This window comes from Oreochromis aureus, linkage group 15 (genome assembly GCF_013358895.1).
Source record: "Oreochromis aureus strain Israel breed Guangdong linkage group 15, ZZ_aureus, whole genome shotgun sequence".
Taxonomy (NCBI): domain Eukaryota; kingdom Metazoa; phylum Chordata; class Actinopteri; order Cichliformes; family Cichlidae; genus Oreochromis; species Oreochromis aureus.
This window is the reverse complement of record NC_052956.1, coordinates 10,352,537-10,371,364: the sequence shown is the minus strand read 5'-3', so window position 1 is coordinate 10,371,364 and position 18,828 is coordinate 10,352,537. Positions and strand designations below refer to the sequence as shown.

The window sequence follows — 18,828 nt, the reverse complement described above, 5'->3', positions numbered from 1 at the left end:
GTGCAGCCTTTTTATTTATTTATTTTTTTATTCTGTGGGTATGGAAGCACGCGCGTAGTGTCCTCCGCAGCATGTTTTCTGTCGGTGGGTGTGTGTTTTGTGCGCTCGTTCTTGATGGTTTGTGTTTGTGCTCCTCGCAACAAGAGGTCCAAGTTGACACAGTGACAGTTCCTCGCAGAGCGACAGTGGGGCCCTGCCATCCAACAACAGAGGCTTTGTCGCTTTGCTCCTCTTGGCTTGTTACGGACTTCCTTCTTTCTCTCTTTCTGTCGCTTTCTCTCCCTTTTTTATTGAGCCCATTTTCTTGTCTGAAGTCTTAATTTGGGGCGCTGGCCAGTGGGGAGAGGGAAGAGAGGGTAACCGAGGGAGGGAAGAACAGGGGGAGAGAGAGAGAGAGAGGAGAGGAAGTGCAGAGTGGTGATAGCTGCAGATGGACGGCCCTTTGTTCCTTCTTTCCCAGGCTCCTCTCTTGAGCCTCCGAGGCTCCAGTTGCGTTCAAGCCTTCCAGGGAGCGAGAGAGAGAGAAAGAGAGAGAGACTGGGAGGAAAAAGAGGCCACAATGAGCTGCCCAACTGGAATCTTCCAATTGCACAAACAAATTTGCACACATGGAGGAAAAATGAAAGCAGAAGAATTGAAGAAATAAGTGAATGAAGAATAAACAGAAGCACGCAAATAGGGACAAGATAGGACATGTTTAAAAAAAATCAGTGAGTCTAAGCTGTGCATACTAACCACTAGGTGTCCCCATCACTGGTGCCAAATGTGGGCAGCCCAGAGTTAATCCCAGATTCTGCCAGTGGCTCTGGAGCAGACTGGTGTGCTGCTCCATCGACAATAGCTGAAATCCAGTGTTAAATCACCAACACATGCAGAATGAATCCATCAATCTGTGCGCTGCGGAAATCGTTTTTCATGGTTTCAGATTAAACCCGAATCATTTTTTCTGTTTAATTATAGGTCCAATAATCAAATAAAAGCACAGATGAGCAAGAAAAGGTGATGCACAAATGCGGGCAAATGTCCATTATCTGTATAAAGACGGAATTATTCTACGATTCAGGCTTTTAGCCCGCAGTCATTTTGCAGGAGTAGGTGTCAAAATGTTTCAAAGAGTGGACAGCTCATTTGGTCATTAGTAGGAGGACTGCACAGAGAAGAAATCGAAATGAAATCCTAAGTCCTTGTGTTTCTTCATCACAAAGGTTCCCCAGTATGGGGAATTACGTCAGCTCTTGTGTGTGGTAATATTTACTAAAAGTTCTTCTATTTGTTGTTGGGTCGGCGTGCTGTAAATCCCTCGCTGCCACCGAGCTGTAAAACACACTTTTAGACTAAATGCATGATGAAAGCTTAAAGGAAGCCTTTCCAGCTTAAAACAACACTCTTAACTAAATGGAAAATGTTCTTGAACCTGAGTGTGTGTGATAACAAGTGATCACGAAGGGAGGAGGGACTTGGATAGGGACCTTGGGGACCGTGTCAACGTTTTGTGTGCCGGAGCAGGGACAAACATTGGACAAACATTGGGAAAGGCTGGCAGCCTTTGAGATAGTGGGCCGTTGATCTAAGACTGAGGAGCTAAAGTCCACTATCTCCTGTGTGATACGGCAGCCAAGGTCTTGCTGACACACAGAACAAACATGGATACCTGAAGACAATGACCTTTGAACCCTCAGCAGGATCAGTGGAAAAAACAGGAAGCAGGGAAAGTGACTCTAGTGGCTTCCTCTCTGCAGGCCAAGAATGAATCAGGTGGAATGATTGTAAGTACACGGGTCACTGTACATAAACCATGCACGCACGCATACACACACACACAGGTGCACACACAATGTTCAAGAGTAGGAAGCACAGATGTGGTGTGTGTGCATGTGCCTGCGTGCGAGCTTGTGTGTGTGCGCGGTGGAGGAAGCGAGAGAGTGAGTCTTCAGATGTAGCGACAGATGGTATTTGATTACAGAGCAGACGGTCGGTGTTGTACAAAGATGCTGTCTCAGCCCAACCTAAGGAGCTGTAGCCTCCGGTTAAGGCGAGCGCAGGGAGGCAGGCAGAGGACGAGAGGGAAAAAAAGAACACGAGAGAGAGAGAGAAAAGAATAAAAGCAAGCAAGCAAGAAAGACACAAAAGAAGCAACTCCAAAAATGAGCATCAAAGCAAAAAGAGTGAAAAGCAGTCAGGCAAGAACAAAGGAAGAAAAGGAACAGCAACGGGCAGGCGTGGTGGAGAGCACAACCGAGGTCACCATAAGAAAAAAGCAAAATGATACCGAGAGAACGAACCGTGCCTTAAAAACAAAATAGTCCCACGTTCTTCGTAAGTGATTCCTAAACTCACAAGCACATATTTTTAGAAAACTGACAAATAGGGAAAATATAACGGGATGAGTCATGCATCTTCTTTTAAAATGATCTTTGATCAGCGTCTCTTTTTTGTGGCCAATCGTTATTGTAATTTGAAGAAACACACACACACGCACATGATTTATTGGTTAAAACTGCAACGATTACATGTATAATTGCCTGATGGACAAATAATGAACATTAATGGTGATACATTTTTCAATAAAAACACGCACAAGGCATTGATGCGTTGCTTCTTCATTTCTTTTGGATTGTTAGCCGATTGGTAGAAACCCAACTGCTTCACAGCATTTCTCACTACTAAAAGAAGCGTGACAAAGACAATAACCACAGATTAATAATGAAAACGACGACTCCTCAGCTTCAGTTGTGAATTCACTTTCAAGAGGTTTGTCTCTTTGCTCGGTCCTCAGACTGTTTTCTAAACATTTATAATCCCCCTTTTCCCACTTTACAAAGTCTTTCATAAATCCTTTAATTATTTCCTGCAACCCTTTTTTCTAATGAGGAGAATACTTCACTGTGTGTATGCGCTCGTGCTCGATTGTTGCATTTAGCCTGATGAGGCAGCACCTGCAGTTGTCTCCGGAGCCTGTAGAGAAACTATGATGGGAGGACGGTTCTCTGCAGCCAAACTCCTAATTAATGATCACTCTGCGAGCAGGACAGCTCTGATTCACTCAAACAGGACAGAATAAATTGCACTGTCGTCAGTGATCCTTTGATAACCAAAAAAGCTGGGAAGCAAGGTAGGAAATTTCAAGCGAATACCATTCACCATGAAATTACAGTAAAGTACTGACAGATTACACAGCATGAAACGGTGTACCTTAATAATCTATAACATTTTTTTTACTCTAAAAAAGATTTGACTGTTATCATACCGTTATTCTTCTTCTACTCTTCTATTATTTTTGTCTTTTTTGACAAGATACCCCCTTTGTTGCGGTTTTCCTATCCCTTTTTTCATGTGGTTAAAGAAATTTGTTACATTCCAATTTTAAAAGCTACCCTGAAGCTGATTAGTCATTACAGAACTCTCAACTATGGCCATTACTAGCTGAACCCTATCGCTTTTTGGCCACAGAAACCCAATAAACTGCTTTACACACCCATCAGCTTATACAGAAACTAACTGAAATTACCACAGCACTTCTAAATTGATCATTTGATTATTTCGATTTCCATGATTCTTTTTTTTAATGCTTGCTAGCGGAACAAAATAGATTTCTGCTAGTATGTTTTTCACTGAAAGCACCAGCTTTTACAGCATTCATGTACATTTCTAAGTATAGATATCTTTATAAAGTCAGATTTTTTCCCCATGCTTTAAACACAAACGCACACAACAAACCACAAACAGCTGCCACTTTTCACTCTCTTTTTCATTTTTATTTCAATTTTTTATTCATTTTGCACAAGCTTGCATATATACTGCACATACATTCAGTTCATAGAGGGTGAAGGCACGAAAGGCAATTTGACTACTGGTTGTTTTTGGGCTGGGCCAAAGCAATACAAGGGAAAAAATCTCAAGAGAAAATACAAAACTGCTTCAAACTAGTTTCAGCTTTCAAGTCCACCCTCTGCCCCGTCAAATCCAGTTTTTGTTTGTTTGTTTTAACCATCCAGTTTCACGTAGCTGCCAAGATCTCCACTCATCTTTTCGGTCAATTTACCTTTTTTTCTTTTTTGAAATTGTAAATTCGATAAAGTGTAAAATCTTTTAAGTTGGTTCTACTTATTCAAATGCAGTACAGCCTTCCCTGTTTGAAAAAACAAAATGAAACGACATCAAATAAATTAGGATAAATTAAACCAATAAATTACACAAAATCTGCAAGACAAATAGACACCGATAACAGGAAAAAAAAAAAAAGCAGCCATGTCATGAGTTTTATTTTTACAACCTGTGTAACTATTCAGACTGTATCCGAAAAACATGGCTGTTCCAGTTGGAATTACTGCACTAGAATTGAATAATAATGTCATACAAAAAGCATCAACAAAACATTATTTACATAACATATTGCTAAAGTTATACAAAGGCAGTATTTATCACTGTAAGTCCACGTCATTGATATTTACAATAAAAGAGGAGCAATGTGATAATAATAAAAAAGGAATTACTACTGAAAGCATCGAGAAACAAAAACCTCTTTCAAACAGGTCAGAAAACAGATCAGAGGAAATTATCTCAACACACACACACACATGCGCACACACCAAACACATGTTGCCAACGCTTAATGAGAGTCATTTACATGTCAGGATGGTACTCCCAGGGGTGGGGGAGGGGCCACAGTGTTGAGAATTGTGTCACACACTGGTTCACAGGTTCTCATAATCGGTCTTTTCTCTCACGCAGACACACGCAGTCATATACAGTGCACACACACACACACACACACACATGCATGCATGCGTACTGCAAAGCATACAGAAATTCCACAAAATTCCAAACTTTCATCAACTTTTAAACCCAGTGAAAAGGGGGTACAAATCGCTTTTTTTCCCCTTCAATCTGCAGTCTGGTTTTTTCCCCTTTAATCTGTCACTGTACAGTGTTCCCCATCCATGGATGGCACTAGTCTTCTGATGACAATGAGTTCCTGTCTCTTGGGTCAAATCTAGAGCTACGTTGGCGGAAATCTGCCCTTGTTTTTTTGGATGACACAAAGCGCACAGGCTGCCAACGGGCCGCGCTGTGACATCACCGTTACCCCACCGCTCGTCTGATGCATCGTTCTGTTCGGAAAATTAAAGAAATGAATGCTGGTGCAACTTCAAGGGCACTGCCGATGGGAAACCGTTTCCCGTTAAAGGCATGGCAGAGGGGGGGGGAAAAAACAACAACAACAAAAAAATACCCCACTCCTCTGTGGATATTTCAGAAGAGTGCTTATGAGTCCAGTTGGAGAGTGGGTGAAGTCTCTTTTTTTTCCTTTTTTAACCACTCACCCCTCTCTAGCACTCTGAGTGATAATAGAAAAAAAAACTCTGTACAGCTATTCTTTGTTTCATCCTGACAGTATTTACAGCAGCAACAACAATATTTCATACTCTGAAAAGGTATTCCAAGTTTATTTTTCTTTTCTTTTTTTGATCTCCAGAAGACAGCCATTCAGCACAATACAAAAAAAGGTAAAGAAACCAAAAGGAAAAACTGGTCACAAAACCTGCAAAAAACCTACTACTATTGCTCCTAATCTACCAACAACTCATTCAGAATACAGATTGCAACAAAACTGTCACTAAAAATACCCTCAAGATTTCTTTTATGAAACAGTTTCTAACAGTGCCTTTCAAAGAACTTCCACTATATATTTTTTCCCATAGATTTATACTTTACAATTATAAAAAAAAGGCTATATATGCATTTCAATAATGTTATCCTAAAAATTAAACGACCCCAGAAAACGAAACCTGACAAAAATATTCTCAACGGCGTTAAGGTCTTGCTAATCCTTATTTTATTTATTTATTCTTTTTTTTTCCTTTTTCTTTTTTGCACACAAGTTCTTCATTATCCTGAATTAATCTTTTTAGACGCAGGAACTCTTTAAGTTTAGGGTGGAGTTGCAGGAAGGGAGAGGGTGTGGAACGATAATAATCTGCGCATCAGATAAAAGTGTCCTTTCCTTTCTTTATCCTTTGTCTGTGGCGCTTTAGAGCCCTTGGCTGGTGCTTTGAGACTGAGACATGCAGGGCCTAGCCCATCCTTCAGTGAGAAATGTGCGCCGCTCGCTCTCTCAGGGCTCCGGATCTTAAGAAGAACACTGTCCGGGGAGGAGAAGGGGGACATAATGAAGGGAGTAGCTCTCTGTCTTTCTCTGCCTTCTTTTGTCAGGCCTTTTGTCTCGCTTAGACAAGTCAGCAGGTTAAGCAACCTGCCCCTTTTGATCTTTTGTGCCGCACACACAGACACACTATAAGCCAATGTCGCAAGGTGAGATCACCAGCTAGCTCGCACGCACCAAGCAAAATATCAAAGTCCACTCATTGCTTCAAACTTACCTCTTCAAAAAGGGCATCTAATACTTACTAACTGCTTCGTAAAATCTTAACAGCCTGAGAGGATGGGTGAAAGTAAAAAACAAATCAAAAACAGTACATATAGAAGTTCAGCTAAAGTGAAAAAATTTGGGATTAGAACCTCAGGTAAAAGTGAAAGGAATGCCGTTTAACAAACTGGGCACAGTGGCTTGAACAGAGACACACTTTGGGTCTTAAAAGCTGCCGGTGTGGGACGGCAGGACAGAGCAGAGGGCTTCAGGTGCATGTTGCTCCTTACTCTGCGCCTTTGTCCCTGGTCTTTGTAGTGCTGAGAGCTTCTCCGTCTACCCCCTGGGGGAGAGTCTTCACCTCTAACCTCATATTGTTGCACTGAGAGAGAAGCTAAATCACTCAGCAGCAGGTGAACATAGAGGGAAGGAGCATTGTCAGTGTGTGTGTGTGTGTGTGGTCGTCACCAGGGTAAGTTCTACTTGAGGCAGAATTAATAAACGGCTGTTTATCAGCCTCAATAGATTCCTTTTATCTTCATGTCTGTTCAGTTAACAAACCGGTACTTCAGGTTTTGATATATTCAAGTATCGACTGCTATTAAAGTAACTTCATAATGCCATTTACACCATATATAAGCTAACCACATTAAGAGCCAGCAGTGTAAATATGTTAACTTCTTTCACGTGAGCTGTTTAGTACTATAAAAATTAAAAACAAAAAAAAAAGATCAAACTCGCACTTATTATGTATGTTCACTAATTCAGAACACAGACGTAGAAAAATATTGTGTTATTAGATGAACAAGTGCTCTTTAAGGGGGAGCGGATTAGTTTTCAAAGGTGGAACAACTACAAAAAAAATGTAGCTTTATTTTTTATAGAACAGCTATAATAAATCAAGAAAACACACTTTTTCCAAATACTTCTTATTTACTTCATGTTTCTTTAGCCTATGTTGGTTACTTTTAGCATCATTACTGGACCGATCCTGTGCAGGATGAGCTTGTCACTACAGGTGAATAGAGAAGCCCACTCTAATAAATTCCCTGGAATAAAATCCAAATCCAGCAAAGTTGCCCCAGCAACCAAACAGCGAAACAAACAAAACAAAACCAAAGTCCACTTCAGTGATGAACAAACTGAGGGAAGTGAGTAAGGAGAAGGAAAATGGGGAATGAGGGAGGTGGAGGTGGAGGAGGAGGAGGAGGGGGGGGAAATACTTCAGAATCTAAAAATCTTTTGGAATAATATTAATAGCAATAATTTATTTCTTTCAGCAACGGCATCAAGGGACAAACAAATCTTGAAGTGCCAATCTTCAGCAAGCAGTAGTGACAAATAATAATCATAAACAACAACAATAAGAATAGTAATCAAAATAATAATGTACACCCAATAAACACAATGCCCCTATTTGCAGGGAAAACACACTTCCAAAAAAAAAAAAAATGGTAGAGCTCAGTAGCTATTTGAAACTGGTCCAAGTCTCACAGACCAGTACCAAAAGTCCAGTTTTAGTCCAGTCAACAACCTCACTAGGCCTTGCTTTTTGTGTGCATGTGTGCATGTGTGCATGTGCCTGCCCTGTTAGGGACATCTTCAATAGCACAGTCTATTAGGCACCCACTTTGTTTTTGGGAGGGAGGGGGTTAGGGTGGGGCAGTTCACATGGATACCCCCTGAATTGGAGGGGCCTCCGTGGGTGCCACGAGTCAAGTCTTCAGGGAACCCAGCCTATGTTCTTAGCGGTATAAATGGGAACTCGGGAACTCTTTCCACACATGGAGGGCGCCGTTAGTGTTGATCACAGAACAGGCCAAACAGAGTGTTCACACGGTCCAAGAAAATAAAAATAAAAACACCCAATAAGATCAGAGCCTCCTCAATTCAGAGTCATAGAAAAACAAAACATATAATAACCAGCATAATATAAGAACAAGAACACAATAGCTAGGTCATTTAGGAACTGCCACAAGGGGCTTTAGATTGGGAATGCTACTCCATAACTTTCATACATCCAAAAAAAAATAAAAACAAACAAACAAGAAAAAAAACAGGAAATCAAAAGTAAAATTGAAGAAAAGGGAAAAAAACAAATCATAATATAATTTTGAAATTCTATGAAATCAGAAAAACAAAGAAAGCGCAAAGCGGTAAGCAAGGAGGAAGAGGAGGAGGAGGTGAAATTTACTCATGTAGAAGCTCTTGGAGACAGTTTGGGGACTTAAAGATCTCTGGGACCTCGCTGTCCAGTTTGCAGATGACCTTGTAGATGGCCTTCTTCCAGGACGGGTCCACGTCTTTGCCGGCCACGATGGCATTGAAGAACTCTCGCAGTGTGATTTCTGCCACCTCCAGGAAACGATCAGGGACCTTCACGAACACAGAAAGGAAGGAATGAGCAATTGTGTAAACAGATGTGAGGAGTACACAGGCAGTGAAGGAAATCCTATTTTAAGGTATTTTAAGTCTCACTGCAAAGTTTGCGTCCTTTATGTCACTGGACACAAAAGCACCGTTGTAGTGGTTTGAGTTTAAGGCACTTCGTTATAATGCAAACCGAAAAGTGTTTCGACCACTGAATACTGAGGAAAATGGGAACGAAACTTAACCGACTGCCAAAACCCAAACCAACTTTCCCAAACAGCGACAGTCTTCGCCCCCCAGTTGTAGAATATGTTCATATTTTCAAAGTGGATGTAAAACCATAAATCTCCTGTCTCTTGAGTCGCTACTTCCTTAAATGCCGGTTGAGGTGTTGGCCTGAGAAAAGTCACTTCTTGCGAATTCTCAGGTTTCTCACACCTCCCACTTCCCCCCACCCTCCACCAGCAGCGTGGCGGGCGTGACATGTTTATGAGTCCCACTGTAAATCTGCGACCAAACAAGAGAGCGGAGCTGAAGAGCGACAGAGAGGTGCTGGCGAAAGAGGAAGTACTAAATGCTTTGGGAACGGGGAGACACGCTGCCTCTTTAGTGTCCCTGACAGCAGCGCTCACCGACACCATGGAGATGATTAGTCTGGCAAAGATCTGTGACACCTTCCCCCAAGCCAACACTCTGTCACACACAGACACACACGCTTATGCTGGTGTGAGCACACACACCAGCGGACACACCTCCTTGTGCCAAGGAGATGACACATCCTGTACTGTGACAGAGCTCTACATAATGCTCGCTGCATGCACGCACACACACATACACACTCACGCGCCGGGTACCCTGGTGTATTTGGCTGAGTCTCTTTCCTCGACTCAGAGCTCCAGGGCGACGCAGCCTTCAGGGGTCACCTGCTTGGATAATGCTGACTGTCTGCCTGCCCGCCTCCCTCGATGCTCACACACACAAACACATATTGTCTCACACACATACAGCAGCAGCCTGCCCAAATGCCTGACAGTGCGCACTCCACTCCTCTCCTCCAGTGTCCTGCAGATACTCATCAGGAGTGTCAGGACACAGCAAGGTTAGTGGCCACTGGAACACACACACCGATGGACAAGGACCCACACACACCGACAGGCCTCTTCAGCCACACACACATATGCACTTAAACACACATGGGACAGCTACCAACCCCCCTCGGGGTGATGAATGGAGGCTAAGATGCCTGTGTGTCTGGTTGGTGTGTGTGTGTCTGTCCACTACTCAAGTGAAAAGGTGAGTTGTGAATAAGGAGCTTGTGCACTGTGTGTCTGTGTGTGTTTGACAGAGAGAGAGAGGGAGAGGGAAAGGAAAAAAACGAAAGATAACCCAATTCCCCAAATATTGAATTCCCGTCTGGTGGGATAAAAGTGGATATAATTCGTTGTTTGGGCTGCTTGTCGTTCACGGAATACTGGCACAATGACCCCGCTCTGAGGCCAGCTACAGTAAGTGTGTGTGTGTGTGTGCCCGCGTGCACTTTTCCCGAAAGACCTCGCTAACGGGCCGGTGCCGCGTAGCGCCCTGGTGTTAGATGCAGGGAGTGCCGCATTACTAAGAATATTCCTGCATGGAATTTCTCCTGACGTTTTGACTATAAAAGGACAGCAAAATGCTGACTGCAAGGAGAAAGCAATGTCAAGGAGAAAAGGGTATTGGTATTTCAGATCCTCTTGACTGAGAGAGTGAGAACGGGAGGGAGGGAGAGATGGCGAGAGAAGGAGGGGCCGAGAAGAGTCTAAGGAGAGAGAGCGGCGCAACAGAACAAGGGAGTTATTCCTGTCCCACAAGCCTTTGTTTTGTGAGTACATGTGAGTTGTGTGTGTGTGTGACTGAGCTTCCTCCTGACCAGCAGTGAGCCTAAACTGTTTGCACCCCCCCTCCACCTTGTCCCATTCTACCCCCCCCCCCAACCCGCCTCACTGCCCCCCTCCCTCTTCATCTTTCTCTGTCTCTCTAGGGTCAGCTGTTGGGCCTTTGTTCCAGAGGCATTGTGGGGGATTATCCAGTGTGGCCGTTCATTCGCTCGGCTGTCCGGTAAATGGGGCCAATCGCGTGGCTCACAATCCTTCATACATATTTCATAGGGCTTTTTAACAACTTCTCAGCAGAGCCCAAAATTAAAGGACAGATGTACAAAGAGAGAGGGAGGAGAGAGGGATGGATGGAAAGAGGCAGCGAAGTGGTGGCGAGGGAAGGATGTGGAGTTGCGTGTGTGTGTGTGTGAGGAGTGACGCCTGGAAAAGGCAAACAAGGTGACTGAGAGTGAATCTATTGCTAAGCAGGCTAAATCTGAAAACGAACCTTTTCTCTTTGACTTTTGGTCCATTTTTAAAAAGTGGAGTAAAAAAGAAAGCTTAAACGTGATGCCTTTAATGTGGACTAGCAAAACAAGGAAGGGGTAAACTTTCTTGTCTTGCTCATGTTGAATTTCGGCTGGCGAATGCGTGCGGCAGGCAGCGGCAAAGCGTTCAAAAAACAACCAATAAAGAGCTCTCATGAAAATGAATGCTCTCGCCCTGTGTAACACAATATGAAAAGCGGAAGACGGAGTGGGAAAAGGGGTGGAAAGAATCGGCAAAGATGATAAAGCTGCAATACCCTGACATTTACATTGTGCTCGGTGTTAGGGGGCCTTCTAATCAAGGAGAAAGGGAGGGTGGAAGAAAAAGGAAAGTAGGGTTGATAGCACTAAGGCGGTAAATCAGTCTTTTTCAATGGCTACCCCCTCTCCCTCACGACACTCTCTCCCCATTCTGTCCATCTCTCTCTCACTCGTGACAGGTTGCTTTGAGACAGAAGGATAAGCTCTTTTTCAGAGAGAGGGAATCGGATTTCCTGCTTTTTGATGAGATAATAAAATATGACGGAGGACAATAGGAGCCTGTGGACAGCTTGCTGGGAGCTATTCACTCCAGCAGCAGCCCTCATCTTAAGACTGCTTAGACAAACGTTTAAAAAGGTAGCCAGAGGCCCAAGCCCTCAAAATAAAGGCTACTGTTACACACTCTGCGTGCAAGTCTGTAAGTGTGTGTGTGTGTGTGTGTGTGTGCGCGTGCACGGGCCTGTGTCTTTCGCATGTGTTTCGGTAAAGCCTGAGAAATCTCTTCTCTCTCGGTGACTCAGGGTTGGCTGTTTGTTTGACCAACGTGTTTCTCCCCTTTGCTTTTGGGAACTGTCAGGAGATGTATTGCACCTTCTATTTGCACAGTGTTAGCCAAACAAGACAAGACCCTGGAAGATAAGGCTGTATGTGTGTGTGTGTTTGTGTGTGTGTGTAAGTGTGAGTGAGTGTTCTAGCAAGCTTTTGCCTTGAAGGATGAAATGCAGGGACACTAACATAAGCCCTCGCTGCAAGCCAGGTTAATTCCTAACCCCAACTCAGCCTGGGAATACCAACACTTCCCATGCTTTTTTGGTCACTGTGTTTGTGTTTGTGAGACGTGGAATTTATAGATTTTGTAGCGCACTCAATGCCACAGATGGGGGGTTATCTGACTCTGATATGCAATAAGTATTTTTGTGGTACCCGTGTCTTAAGTAATCTAAAGTTTGCACACAGTAAAGGGTCTGAAAACAAGAGCTGAAACTGACATTTGAGTGAGTCAAGCCAGAGGTTTGCAAACCTCGAACATGCACTGGCCCATAAGCCTCCCGTGCCTCACATATCTGCTCCAATCAATAATCTACAAAGGCCTTGATAAGCCCTTGGTCCACACTGTCATTTTGGACAAACACAACCCATGTCCCCTCTCTTCCTACCCCTCGCCACGCTTGCCCCCACAGCCTCCCCTCTTTCCCTCCGATAAGACTGTGCCACGGCTGAAGAATCCGACCAATCGGGAAAAGAAAGGGTAACGTCACAGAAGATCCGTAGTTATATTTTTTCTTCATTTTCGCAACATTGTCCAAAATACAATTTCATTCTTGACATCTCTCATTGGAGAGGTTTGCGCCAGCGTTTAGGAGACTGCTGGGACGGGAAATGGGCCTCAAAGCTGAGCAAACATCAGCCACCCTCACTCCACTGATAGCCTTGAGAACAGGGAGCCTTGAGGGTCTGTCGTGCATACATGTGTGTGTATATCTTGCTGTCTGGTGTGCCTATGTGGACACGAGCATAAGCGTCACATGGACTTTTCTCAAGGTGCACCTCTGCTGACAAGTCAAGGGCATGCCAGGGTCAAAGACACTGATGAAGTCGCTCTCCTATCCCATCCACAATGGGAATTTTTCTTTCCTCTCCTCCTGCTGTCCCTTCAGTTTCTAGAAATTGTGAATTGTTTGAAGGCTACAATCGACAAAACATGGTGTGTACAAAGAATAGCTGCTAACAGCAGGGGAGCTCTGAAATCACAGTTTGTCCCGTGTCTGGAGACTTAAAAATTCATCGACTCAGCTTGCATGAGTGAGAGAAGCCAATCTGGGAGGGGGGGGGGTCACTGAGCGCTGTAACAGGGCCTCCTGAGGTCAGGAAGTCAGCTCAGCTTTGAGAGACTGAGAGCGCAGGAGGCAGAAGGGAAAGAAAGGAGCAAGGGAGTCTGGAAGATAGGAACAGGACATCTGGAGAGGAGGAGAAGAGGGGGAGGGAGGGAGAGGAAGAATAGAAGGGTAGGAGGAAGGAGGGTGTTGGGTGGGTGGGTGGTTGGGCAAACAATAAAGGATGGAGCGCAAGGAGGTGCGGCGAAGGAGGGAGGATAGAAGATGGATGGACGGATAGGAGTAGATGGAATGGAAGGGCAAGTGAAGGAGCAAGATGGCAGGAGACGAAAGAAAAATAATAAACTGCAGATTGGATTGAAGGAGAGAGCGTCTGGCATCAGTGGGGGAAGCATGAGTGTGTGTGTGTGTGTAAGATATTGGGGGGGTGCTTTGACACATCTGCAGCTCTGATGCACGCCCTGGTCATTTTGGCATGCGTCCCTTTGCCACGCTTCATTAGTCTCTCTCTCTCTCACACTCACACACACACACACACACACACACACACACACACACACACACACACACACACACACACACACACACACACACACACACACCAAGGGAGACCAAAATGGTCCAGAAATAATGACATAATCAGCAGCTGTGCCACAGAGCAGGCTGCCCCTCACAAGGTGACCAGGGACAGAAGGAGGAGCGAAAGAAGGAGGGAGCAGAGGGGAGAAGAAGAGAGGAAGAGGAGGATGAGGTGGGTGTGCGCTGTTGGAAAAAGCAAGCTAGCACAACAAGATGTGTGTGTGTGTGTGTCTGTGTGCGCGAGCAGGTGAAAAAGGAGCAAAGGGATCATGTAGTTCTTTAAGTGATTCCTTGCTACCCCTGTTGCCCCAGGCTCTACACGCAGCTCCGGTCATTTAATCGGAACACTGAATAAATCTGTAAATCACATATATGCACGCACACATACATGCAAACACACACACACAGCCTTCACAGTGAAGAAAAGACCTGTCAGGGTGTGTCAAACGGGGGTCCTTAATAGCCCCAAGCTATTCAGCGAGAAGCAGATGATCACACGCTCTATTCTTTTCTTTCTCCAAGTCTTCTCCGTAAGAAAAAAATTAAAAAGTCATGAGAAAAGTTTGAAGTGGCGGTTCAGTGAAGGTGTGGGCTGATATCTGAAGGTTTGTTAGAGTAAGATCCATTTTGTAGATATGCTTACTCCTGCCAGCAGATACCACCTGGGAACAGTAATCTTGAAGTCTCACTTTGAACAATTAGCACCAGAACAACAAACGTCTTCATTTCTTTTTCGGTGGTATCTTACCAGCTTGTAAGAAGTATTGAAAGTAGAGTCGAAGTGAGGAATTGACAAACAGATTATCCAAAAGATAAGTAAAGGTGTTGCTTTTTGGGGAGATGCTTATTTTTGAGCTTCATTTTACAAACAAAATTCCTTCCACCTCAATTCCACTGACATGGCAGAGTGTAATATCCCTAATTCTAGGATGGCAAAACTTTGGAAAACGGACCTTTCGAGCCTGTTATCATCACCAAGTTATTACATCTCACTGTCTTATTTATCTCAGCCCGAATCTACAACGGTCTATCTCTGACTCAGTTTATGTTTATTAAAACAATAAATATGATTGCACAACGCAAGACATTTCCCGCCCTCAGGTCAGCATCGTTGCCTTAACTCGAAGGCTTTTCATCATCTCTGTGAAAAGCAAAAGGCAAACATATTCATGAATATGTTCACAGAAGACGAGTGGATTATTTTACGTATTGCCGCTGCGTGTGACGCATTGCTCTGCAGATTTAAATGTTCAGGAGGAGAGGTGAGATTTTAATAGGCAGGAAAGAAAACCAAAGTAGATACTGTGTAGACAAGATAGGGGAGAGAAGAGGGCGATGGGAGGTGTGTGTGCATGTGTGCTGTTGACATAAACCCACTGGCAAATTGTACTGGTTGTATTTTTGGCAGGTCTGAACCTAAATCTATACCGCCAGCTTCTCATCTCTCGTGCTCCATCTTCTACCTCCTTTTGTCTTCAATCGCTTTTCAAAGAGAACCCTAGAGCCGTTTGAGTACAAGCGCTACACCTGTGTGAAAGCGTGTGTTTTTAGGTACTTATGTATGTTTATACTTGTTTGCGTCACTGTGCATCCAATGCAGTGGCTCTGACCTTTTCACCTCAAATTCCCTGAGGTCAAACGCGGTCAATGCCACCCCATCCCACCCCCGAGCCCCACAGACACACACAAACACACCGTATGTGGTGACGGAATAGGGGAAAAAAAGGGGGGCCAGGAATGAAGGAGTGCAAGACGGGGAGGGGATAAGCAACAGCGGCGGCAGGAGGAGGAGAAAACAGACATTAGCTTCTCTTGGTGGAGAACAAATGGAGCCCCGAGAGGGACGTGAAGAGGAGGAACGAGGGAGAGCGGGGGGAAGGAGAGGTGAAGCACACAATGCTATGGGGCACGGCGGTTGGACAGACAGCATCTGCTCTCAGCTCTCTGTGGCTCTGGTAATGGATGGAGAGTTGGAGAGACACTGAGAGCACGGGAAGGAGGGAGACACTGGGAGGAGAAGTTGGGGAAAGGAAGAAGAGGATGGACTAAAGAAAGTTTTGTCCCTTTTGCTTTAAGAAACAAATAAAAACACAGCAGAGAATCTCCATGGCAGGATTTTTATCAATTCATATAGAGAGATGACAGACGGACAAAAGGGGAAGAGAGAGAAAAGGAGTGAAACATCTTTGCAATAGAAAAAAGAGCAGCTGATAAGGGAGGACACATGATACCCGGGTGTGTGTATGCAGACAAGGGCTTCTCACCGCCTTTGCTGGTACCTCCCTCTCACATAGAGATCACAGGGACTTCCTCTTTAAGCGCCCAGGTGTGTGTATGTGTGTGTGCCCTCTGTGGGAGGAGTGGTCACTGACAGAGAAAACTTGGCCTAAGCTGCCTTATGGAAATCTGAGAGTTTCCCAGAGCCATCATAAAACTGCCTCTTTATGAGACCCTCAAACTCTCTCTCTCTCCCCCCGCTGTCTCTAACCCATTACCAGGTCACACACATTCCTGTCTTATGAAAGATGATGTGTGTTGTCATTGGAGGTTCAAAGACAGGCAGAGGGGCTGCAGAGTAAAAAGAAAAAGGACACTAAGTGAGAATTTTCACTTGAGTCCTCACATGAAAGCGCTGCTCGCTCAAAGTCAAGGCTTTGGGAGGCCGGGTGTGTTTCGGAAGACTTTGATGGCGATGGACAGAGCGAATGAGAAGCGGAGAAGAAAGAGAAGAAGAGAGGGGATCAGGAGGGGGGTTTGAGAAAAGAGGAAAGTAGAGCCGGGGTCTAGATAATTAACGGCAAGCTCTTTAATTACTGCTGGTGTTCATTGTGCCAGAAGGAATGTGACAATTATGCCATTAAAACTTCCTAATAGGGGGGAAAAAAAGCGAAGGGGGGTGGGGGGGGATAACGGAAGACATGCAAAAAAGAAGGATGAAAGAATGAAAGGAGGGAGGGAACAGAAGGAAGAGAGAACGACGAGAGGGAATGAGGGAGGAGGGATATGAAAGGAAAAGGGGAAACAATCGCGACAAAAGAGAAGCTGGGAGGGAGATGGGGAGCGTTTTAGGCCAGCACAGTGACAGAGCAGATTAGCATCAAACAAGAAAGGCCACAGACGTGTGTGTGTGTGTGTGTGTGTGTGTGTTAATGTGTGTTTCAGTGTGCGATCACTGAAACAGAGGACATATTCATTCCAAAGACGCCACCAAGGTGGATGGAACTTTGATGATGCAGAATCTGGCAAAGGGAAAACTCAGTGTGTGTGTTTGAGTGTGTGTGTGTGTGTGCGCTTGCTGAATCTGCGTAGGCTCCTGTTTCAAGTGGTGGTGCAGGCAGGTAGGGGAGGAAGAGGAGGAGGAGGTGGAGGAGAAAGGGGAGAGATCCACAGAAAAGGGCCTTGGGGGCATCCTGATACACATCCAGTACATTTCCATCTCCACATTACCTCTATGACTCACACACACACACTCACACTTACACTCATACACACACACACATAAGACGGGAAAAAAAAAACATAACAAATGTGTCCGCGCACATATGTAATACACACAAACACATCATTCCCACACAAACATCAAAAAGCAAAAAACACACAACCCACGCACTCACACACACACACACACACACACACACACACACACACACACACACACACACACACATTAATAACACCCACACATGTGCACCGAAAGCCACACACTAACACTCTTGCACGCAGAGTCTTCGTGCTCACCAAGGCGGTTGGTTTGTCAGGGGGGTTAGAATTTGCATGGCTGGGCAAATTTTCCTTGTGCTAAACTCTAATCAGCTCCTGTATCTCTCAGACACCTGCCCAGCGAAAAAAAAAACAAAAAAAAACCTTAATATGCAAAACACCTTCCCACCCTCCTCCACCGCTGCAACTCCTCGGCCAACAGAAGACTTATTCACCTGGCCTCTCTCACTCTTTTCCTCTCTGTCTGTCTTCTTGCAAATTTTTACATTTATGTATGCAAATAGGCTGTTCCCCTTAAGCCTGGTTCAACAGTAACTTCCTGGTTCCAGGAGAAGAATGATAGTCTTGTCTAAAAGGTGCCTCATCTAATTTATGTTTCAGAAACAAGGGGTTTTGTCGGGGAAGGGGGGGGGGGGGTAGCATGTGAACGCTGTTTGGGCAAGTACGGGATATTCACTGGATGTTGCGTGCATAGTTTTTTAGGATTTGCAAACTCTAGTCATAGAGATTACGTGAGTCACGCGAACCTATCCAAGAATGTCATTTTGTTTGTTTCGCAGTGAAGTATGGCGCCGTTTGTAGTGTGAGCTCGTACGCTGTGTGTGTGTTTATAGGTTCACTTAGTTACATTATTCAAATGTACTTACATTAAAGGCCAAAAAGCCAAACCTACTTGAAATTTAAACTCCATCTTCAGCCAACCTTTACTAGTTTAAGCCATTAGTAGTATTAATGTGCAGTCCACATATGAGCAACTATATAATTAATATATCATTCTGCATAAAGCATGTTTTAAAAGATCTCTGGAAGAGGTCTTTGATTTCTGACTGATAATGTCGGCCTGACTGTACACCCAGCAAGTTTCTGGAGTGGGGTATTTTTTGGTAGCTCATTTCCCAAAAGGGACTTCCATTTCCTGTTAGGGGTGTCAGGTGATTGCTCACAGGGAGAGCATAATTTGATATGAAAGCTGAAGCAGTCTTATGGAAAATCTCAAATTTAAGGAAAAAAAAACCCCTTAATGATTAGAACACAATAAAGATATAAAATAAAATAAAATCCTTACCATTCTCCTGTCAGAGTAGGTAAAGGGCTGCTGTTGTTTTAGTTTAGACCTGAGTTTTACTGACTCACGCAATAATTTCTGCGCTCCTCACGAGCAGTTGGATAGAAGGACTTTCTTTCTGTTTTGCTCTGATGGCCTTTTGCCATATTAAGACCTCATATATACAAGTGCCTGCCACACTCTTTCAAAGCCTCCCTTAAGAGAGTTGAAGATGGATGTGGGGAACTGT

General features: G+C 44.3%; 1 protein-coding gene across 3 annotated transcripts in view; it reads right to left on the bottom strand.

Moving 5' to 3' along the window:
• Nucleotides 1-4,064: 4,064 nt before the first annotated feature.
• The window catches only part of LOC116310715 (prospero homeobox protein 1), a 31,538-nt gene continuing 16,774 nt past the window's right edge, over nt 4,065-18,828 (bottom strand). For 2 of the 3 annotated variants that reach the window (XM_031727593.2, XM_039599042.1), the window contains exon 5: nt 8,558-8,743. In XM_031727593.2, the coding sequence (XP_031583453.1) occupies nt 8,558-8,743 (186 nt within the window). Of the gene's footprint in view, nt 8,744-18,828 lie in introns of all 3 variants that reach the window. The other variant, XM_039599043.1, reaches the window with a different exon arrangement.